This window comes from Diceros bicornis, chromosome 8, assembly GCF_020826845.1.
Source record: "Diceros bicornis minor isolate mBicDic1 chromosome 8, mDicBic1.mat.cur, whole genome shotgun sequence".
Taxonomy (NCBI): domain Eukaryota; kingdom Metazoa; phylum Chordata; class Mammalia; order Perissodactyla; family Rhinocerotidae; genus Diceros; species Diceros bicornis.
Window position 1 is genome coordinate 62,891,974 of NC_080747.1, and position 8,077 is coordinate 62,900,050.

Consider the following 8,077-nt stretch of genomic DNA (forward strand, 5'->3'; position numbering starts at 1 on the left):
ACCAGCCATTGTCCACATACTTTTTTTTAATCAAAGAGCTTCTAGCAAGTGAGTTAAGGCTGTGGGCTAATTGTCCTCGTGGGCTATTTGGCGGGATCAAAACCCAACTGTACATACGCCTTGTCAAACAAACTGTAATATGGGGTTCGGCACCCAATGAAATCCTAATGACACCCTCCATTGACACCTGGGGCTCAAGCTTAATAATCTGCATACCAGAGCCAGAAAGATTCTCTTCCTCAACGCTGTGGCCTCCCTCCCTTCATCAAGACACAGGCACACCAGTGAGGGGGCACATTACTTGCCCCTTTCCAGGAATTCCATGATGGTCAGATTACATAAGTAATCACATATTTCAGATAGTGAAATAAAAGGTGGGAAAGTCTGGTAGAAAAACGGTAACCTAGTCAGCATAGGGATCTGTCTATCAGGAGACATTCATTAGATCTGCAAATATTTACTGAGCACCCACCAAAGGCTTGACTCTCTTGCAGGTTCTGGGGACACAATGACGTGCCCGACAGAGTCTCTAATATCATGGAGCATATATTCAAATGCCATTGAGACAGCCTGTTCACCTTCACTGAGAGAAGCAGTCAAAGCCACCATCACTGATAGTGATCCTAGAGAGAGTGCGGTGGAGCCTCCAAACTGATATCTTTTTCCTCCCTCCCTACCCCCAAATTCCTGCAGCATCCCTGCCATTTACAGACTACATGATCAAGAAATATTTTATTAGACTAACAGTGCTCTGAAGCAAATTCATAAAATTTGCAAGAGGAGTTCAAAAAAAAAAAAAAAAGCGAGCTCAGCAATATTTGGGGGCTTTTAAAACTGATGATGCAGCTGACCTACTAGAGACAAAGGCAGTGGGAGGGCCCTTTCTGGTATAAATAAATAGGAGTCTCTGTGCTGAGAACCCACAGTGTAGACTCAGAGCTGAAGTCTGAACTCCACCTTGAGGCAGAATGAGGTTCACCCCAGGATCTCTGCTTCTCATTCTGCTGGTCTGCAGCCTCTCTCCAGTCCATGGTGAGAACTTTCACTTATGTTGTCATTGTGCTTTGAATAGAAATGATCTTCAGCCATTTGAATTTTTTTTCAATTAGAAAATGGGGGGAAATATGACTGAAGGGGAAAAAACTGCTCAACTGCTTCTAGATTTCTAAAAGTAAGGTGCTTAGGGATTTAACTCTTAGAGGCTGAAAGCATTTCTATTATTAAGATTGTTGTCCATAGAAGGAGATGCTGGATTTCCATTGTCTATGGGACTTATGTTTGGTTTGTCTACTCCTGGCCTTTTTCAGGTTCAGCTCTGCCATAACTAATTCTTTCCATGTGTCTCTTCTTTGTTCTGCCTTTCAATGCTACCCCTTCTGACCAAACCCTTTATATTGTTTAAAGATTATTGACCTCAACCAGTTGGTCTCCTGCAGGGAAAGTCTGATACAACTCTATATGGTTAGCTCTGACATGAACCAGGTGCACGCTTTCTGCAAAGAAGCAGTCTTGCGAGTCTGAATGAGGAGGCTATCTTTGTGTAGATAGATAAATATCTAGTTGAAGTGGTAAGTTTTTATATAGCTGAAGGAATCTGATGCATGTGCAGAATGATACACTCTGCTCAGGTGTAGAGAACACATTTTTGTTCTTTAAAATGCAGGGAACGTTTTTTTCAATTTTTTCACGTTATTTTCATTCTTCAAGACGCTCATCTCTTTCCTCCTCCATAATGCTTTTCCATTGCTCCTGGCAAAGCCCTCTGTTCCCATCATGCAGTTTGGACCTTGGGTGAAACACAACATTCTGTGATATTTTAATTTTTGTTCCTTTGCTTCCCCCACTAAATTGTAAACACTTTGAAAGCCAGGTCCCTTTTATTTGCAAATACATGTCAGGCATGGTGGTAGGCACTGGGGGTTAAAGAGGATAGAATTCATTAAAATGCATGAGATGAATCACTTATAAAAGGATTGGTACTAATACCTTTTGTTGTTGAATAAAAATAGTCTTGAATTTTTATTACCAGATTTTTGTTTGGTAATGATTTGCAACTGAGATGTTTGGTAACGATTTGCAACTGAGATGGAGATGTTTTTGCAACAAAAACAAAAAAAAATCTTCTGTGGCATTTCCTCCAACAGAGAGACAAGGAGGGTTGAGGGGAGTATGATAAAAGAGAGAACTCTGCCACCCCTTGTTACTGTTCTGAGGGCTCTGTAAGGAGTTCGCCTCCTCAGTTTTTCAGTTTTTATGTGTTGAGAGTGAAGATCAGTTGATTTTATTGCATTAATTATAACTGATAGCGGCAGTTCTTGAATTTTATTATATGGACAATCACCTGAGTACCAATATAATGCTATCACAAATTTCCATAGGTGTTGTGTTTTTGAAAAGCTAGTTTTATTTTTATGGTTTCGGTAGAAGATGTTTGGAAATAAGCCAAGACAAACAGAAATACACAAATTAAAGTCATGTGGGTGGAAGCACAGACTTAAATTTTTAAATCTTCAATTGCACCGTATGAAAGATTAGTAATTAAGTTCTAGTTATGAATTCTATGCCAAAGGATTAAAATAACTGATTCTGTGTTTACAGGTGTTCTGGAGGCCTATAACACAAACTTAAAGTGTAAATGCATCCGAGAGACGGTACCCTTATTCCCCTTCCGCATTGTTGACCGGATTCAAATCACTGCCCCTGGGAATGGGTGTCCAAACCCAGAAATCATGTAAGTTGCAAGGAAAAAATATATGTGATTCCATTCTCCCCATGAAATTCAGATCAAACGTTGCCACATAGTGTTCTTACTTACTCAAGAATCCCAAAGTGATTTACTCTCAGTGTCGCTAACAATTCTCAAGCTAATAATGACTGAGAATCAGTGATACTTAGACCTGAGCTAAGTGTTTTCTGCACATTCACTCATTTTATTCCTTCAACAGCCCTATTAAGGTATGTCTATTGTTATCACTCCCTTCCAGATGCAGAAATGCAGGCTTAAGGAGGTTAACAAACTGCCCTGAGGAACACCATTAGAAAGGGACAGAGCCAGGATTCCACCCACACTTTCTCCCAACCAAGCCTCTTATCCACCAAATACAAATTGCCGACAGAAGCAGACGCTTTGTTCCTCAGAAGTTAAAGAGCAAGAAAATAAGTAACACCAACAGTCCTTGGTGGAATGCCTATTTTATGGAATTCTCCTTTAGCTTTATGTTCTACCAACTTTGATCCCATAGCTGATTAAAAAGTTAGACTAAGGGGGCAGAAGTGGCTGCAAGAAATTTAACAGATATTTTCTTTTACTGAAAGGTATGACTCCTTTCTTCTGCGACCCTCCCTTTTCTGTACTCCCAGAGAAATCTGCAGATACTTCTATCATAGCATTTTCCATGGCACATCAGATGAGACTTTACACACTGCATGGAAAGCCCCAGCCCAGTGCCTGGCACTGTGGCAAATGTTCAGCAAACGTTAGCTGCGATTATTATAGCATCATTGTGTTGAAACAATCAGGTTTGTTTTTTTCTCTTTCACTCCCACCAGAAAATAAGTTCTTTATAGATGGGGATCAAATATTATTTCTCTATTCCTAATGCTTTATCCCTTACCTGGCATATACTAGAGGCTCAACAAATGTTGGATTGTTGTAGTAAATATTTACAACAATAGATTGTAAATTTACAACAATTTGCTATAGATGTTTTGCTATATCACTACTTAGAACTTTCATTTCTCCTTCCTGGATCTATGTTAATGAACCAAGCACCCACAACACATTGACATATTCGGCATAGCATCTTTCTCAGGGCATCCCTGACTTGGCTTTCATTAGCAGCTCTTCGCTGGCACTTCTTTAGACTTTGAAATGTTTGTAAGGACCTACTTTTTGTTTATCCCATTTTGATATCAGCGTTTTGGGTCTGGAACTAGTTACATTCAATTTATAAAGAAAAAAATAGGATATCAAAAATATGTATAAAATTTTTTCATTAAAAAGACATTATACTTTCACTAACATCTTTGCCAATGAAACCACAATTATTGCCCTCAAACTCAGAGATGTGAAGTCTAGCCAAGACCTATCTGGGAGCAGTTCCTCTGGCTGTACAGAAAACTGAGATTCCTTTCCTTTCATTACATTTCCTCTGTCATGAGGACATGACACCTCTCTCTCACCTCTCTCACCTCTCAACCAAGGGAAGTAATGCACTCTTATTATCTCTACTTCAACTTCCATCATTTTGAGGTGACAAAAATTTGATTTCTTATCTTCTCACCAAATTCTGCATTTCTGAATTTTAACCAGATACAGAAAAATAAGCTACAAATTATTATGAGAAACACATAGCAGTGAGGAGGGAAAATACTGTGAGTGCAGATGGTCAGAAATCTGTTTTTCCACCATGGAATTCCTAAACCAAATTAGAGTTCTGCCTAAGAACTCAACAGCTCTATGACCTCTGACCTCTCTAAGATTCACTTACAAGGGTAGAATTTCAAAGCTAGATGGATGAATCCTTGCTGTTTGTCATTTTATAGTTAAGATAAATGACACATCAAGAAATTGTGTTTTGTTCAAGGTTACACCAATAGAGAGTAGTCTCCTAGTTTGCTATCACCTGGGAGACCTCACTGCTTCCACTGCAGGTAAAACACTCAACACCGTGTCTGGCACTTGGTAATCATTCAGATGACGCCCATGTAGAGCGGTGACTAAAGTATGGGTTCTGGAGTCAGATAACCTTCATTTGAATCCTGCTCTAGCATGCATTCATTGTGCAATCTTGGACAAGTTATTTAAACTCTCTAAACCTCAAGTTCCTCATCTGAAGGTGAGGAAATAATAGTTCCTCCAGCACAGGAATTTTGTGAAATTAATTGAGATAATCCGTGTTACCTGCTAAGCATAGCAGCTGGCACATTGTAAGTGCTTGATCAATATCAGCTATTAGCTATTGTTGCTGCTTTTGTTGTTGCTTAGTTTCTTAGAGCAGTGAAAGCCTCGCCAACTGGTGGTTTGACAAAATGCAGATGCCATTCAGAACAATCAGCTTGGTAACCTCTCCCACATTAAATTTCATTGAATTTTTTTTCAAATGAAAGGTCCTCAAGAGAGTGTTTTTTATAGTCTGTTTTCTCCCAAGATCAATGAACAAACACAGTTTAAATATATCGTGACATAGCTTTAGAAGCGAGCCAACCTTGGAGTCAGCTAGTTGGTCCATCTCCAACTCCTGTAAAGGTTGTCGACAAAACACTAACCTCTGACATGTGAGAGTCTGTCAACTTCATATTCAGCTTCACCAGCTCACACATACCAGGCCGCAAATGGTGTTTTTCTTGTTTCTCAGACCTCGTGCTACAAATCACTGACTGCAGATCCAAAACTGCCACCTCCAATTTCACTTCATCTGGGAATAATTATTTTTATATTTGACTCTTTCCTTAAGTGCAGGATTGACTAAAATATGACACTGCTTTATTTTTATTTTTGTTTATTTTCTTACAGACTTTGGTTGAAGAATAAGTCAGTTGTATGCTTGAACCCTAAAGCCAAAAAGACACAAACTTTAATGAAGGTATTAAAGAGGTAAGTCAGGCATACCAAGGGTTTTCAGATTCGTTTGTACTCAAGGCTGTCCCATGGGGACCATTTTAAATTTATGAGAAGTCCCTAAAAGAAATGCCTATGCTTCACTATTATATATCAGACAGAGTTGAGGTGACTCATTCTCACAGCTCAGTAAACTAAACTGAAGCCAGTATGCATAATAGTCCATGTTTGATATCTCCAGGGGAAGGCCACATTTTCTGGTAAGTCTTTCTCTAAACATGACTCTCTTGTTTTTGTTTTTATTTCACAGAAGAAATGTACTTTTAACTCCACCAGCTCCAATGTCTAAGAAAACGACTGTCTGATGCCAATATCCCCACTAAGGATACCTGCATTCCCCCTCATTCCTGCTCTGGGTTTTAGTTTTGTGTTTGGTTGAATCTTTTCCAAGAAAAAGTGCTTCCCCATACAAGCAAGCATGAGAATATATGTAAAAATAACCCTGCAGAAGGTGATGGGGCAAACTTGAGGTTTTTGCGAATACAGGACCCTACATACTTGGAGTTTACATTCTTATTCATCAAGGAGGAAAGTTTCTTTGAGGATAGTTACTTAGTTAATACATATAGGTTTCTTCTGATAATATACCGATTGTTTAATGATAAATTTTCCTAGAAGATAAGGGAATGAGAAGTAAAACCTCAAGTCTGAATACGTGGCTTCAATTAAGAAGGAAATAATGCAATGCATTTCAATCATTTTACATCCTAAGAAAACCAGACTTCCATAAGAGCCTGGAAAAGCTGCTTGGGAAACTCATGGAACTTCGGCCTGACAGCAGACAGAGGGCTTCTTATAGTAGAATCTTCCATGTGAAAGCTCACTATTGAGAGGAATGGGGTCCTTCTTCTATTTTAACAAGTTCCTTTGTAAGATTTATTGTCATGCATAAAAGCTAATAACATTCAAAGATCCCCAGACTTAAATTCATAGAATATTCAGGAAAAACATTTAAAGTGTGATATTCAGATATATTATTTTATGCATTTGCTTTGATGAACTTTTTACTCACATCTTTTGCACAGACTTTTTTTTTTTTTTTGGTCTCTAGTATCCAATTTTTTAATGCTTCCTATTAAGCTAATTCTATTCAATAAAGCTGAGCAAACATTTTACTTAATTATGAGTGATTCATTCTTAACAGAACATTTACTCAAATTTAGACATTCTTTGACTCACCACAATGAAAAGTAGGATTTCATCATGTTAATTTTTTTTTTTTTTTTCCATGCCATTTGCCTTTTACAGATGATCTAAATTATATGGCAATGGGTGAGTGAAGTGATTCCTGATATTAATACAGTGGGAAAATGCTTGACTATGAGGGCCTCTTTCCCTTGATATACTCAGGATGATTTCCTCCAGAAATGTCCAAACTCTTACTAAAACCCATTTTCACTATCTCAGTATATTGATTCTTAAGGTCTCCAATGTTTCATTTGACAAAGTTTGACAAACAAAAGTTTCAGATACTTAAACTCCCATCTCCTTCCTTCCCTGGTTCCAGCCTGGCTGTCTCACTACTGCGCTGAGCTCCACTCGGTTCGTGTTCTTCGCTCTCCCCACTGCTTTCAGGTTTCCACACCCAGCACACCCAGGTTCCAAGCTATATCTGGCTCTCTTTTTTCTCTTTTTATTTTTTGACTTGTTTTTATTAAACAGATTTCTTGGGAGGAGTAAAGAGTACTTATAAATACAGTCATCTCTCTTATCCGTGGGGGACTGATTCCAGGCCCCTCACCGATACCAAAATCCGTGGGTGCTCAAGTCCGTTACATAAAGTGACCTAGTACAGTGAATACGCTTGGCCCTCCATATCCGCGGGTTTCGCATCTGTGGATTCAACCAACCACAGGTGGATACTATACTACATTTTCTGTTGTCTACAATTCAATGTTTATTTCTTACAAACATACACAAACAAAGGGGTCATAAAATGCCATCAAAATCCTTCATTCTAGGATTTTTCAGACTTCAACTTTTAGGGATCAGGAATCATTTCATTCTTTAGTTTGATTTTAGTCTTGAGAATGCAGCTAGATGAATATTCAGGAACCTCAAATAAGACATACTACCATTTCCTATGAGGAAGTTACTATTATCACCCTCGTTTTACGATGTAGAAGCTGAGACACAGAGTGGTTAAGTAACTTGCTCAAGGCCTCACAGCTACTAAAGAGCAAGCCGAAGTTTGAACCCAGGCAGTCTGGGTCCAGAATCTATGCTTCTAACCACTATACTATGCTGATTCTCTATGGGGTAGGCATCATCAGTGTCATTTTACAGAAGCAGAAACTGAGGCAAATAGACATTCACTTGCCCCAAATCACATAACTAGTAAGAGACAAAACCAAAGTTCAAACGCCAGGTCGCCTGACTCCTAAGCAAATGGTCTTAACCAAGATACTATACTGCCTAAAGTTTTCTTATCCTTAAATGTGTTTCTTACCTCAATCC

At 38.7% G+C, this 8,077-nt stretch overlaps 1 protein-coding gene across 2 annotated transcripts; it reads left to right on the forward strand.

The window, feature by feature from the left end:
• The first annotated feature begins 922 nt into the window (after positions 1-922).
• CXCL13 (C-X-C motif chemokine ligand 13) lies at positions 923-6,740 on the forward strand. 2 transcript variants are annotated; one of them, XM_058547322.1, is made up of 4 exons: positions 923-1,032; positions 2,599-2,731; positions 5,516-5,596; positions 5,874-6,740. In XM_058547322.1, exons 1-4 carry the CDS (start codon positions 969-971, stop codon positions 5,923-5,925), a joined length of 330 nt encoding a protein of 109 aa, XP_058403305.1. In that variant the 5' UTR covers positions 923-968; the 3' UTR covers positions 5,926-6,740. The 2 variants fall into 2 exon arrangements, with proteins under 2 accessions (XP_058403305.1, XP_058403304.1); XM_058547321.1 differs by having other exon boundaries at positions 924-1,032; positions 5,871-6,740.
• Positions 6,741-8,077: the final 1,337 nt, after the last annotated feature.

Excerpts from the sequence above, each read along its gene's own strand:
- CXCL13 (XM_058547321.1), top strand. The coding sequence starts at position 969 with ATGAGGTTCACCCCAGGATCTCTGCTTCTCATTCTGCTGGTCTGCAGC. Across the intron at positions 2,732-5,515 it reads TGTCCAAACCCAGAAATCAT|ACTTTGGTTGAAGAATAAGT; the intron begins GTAAGTTGCAAG and ends ATTTTCTTACAG. Across the intron at positions 5,597-5,870 it reads TTAATGAAGGTATTAAAGAG|AAGAAATGTACTTTTAACTC; the intron begins GTAAGTCAGGCA and ends TTTATTTCACAG.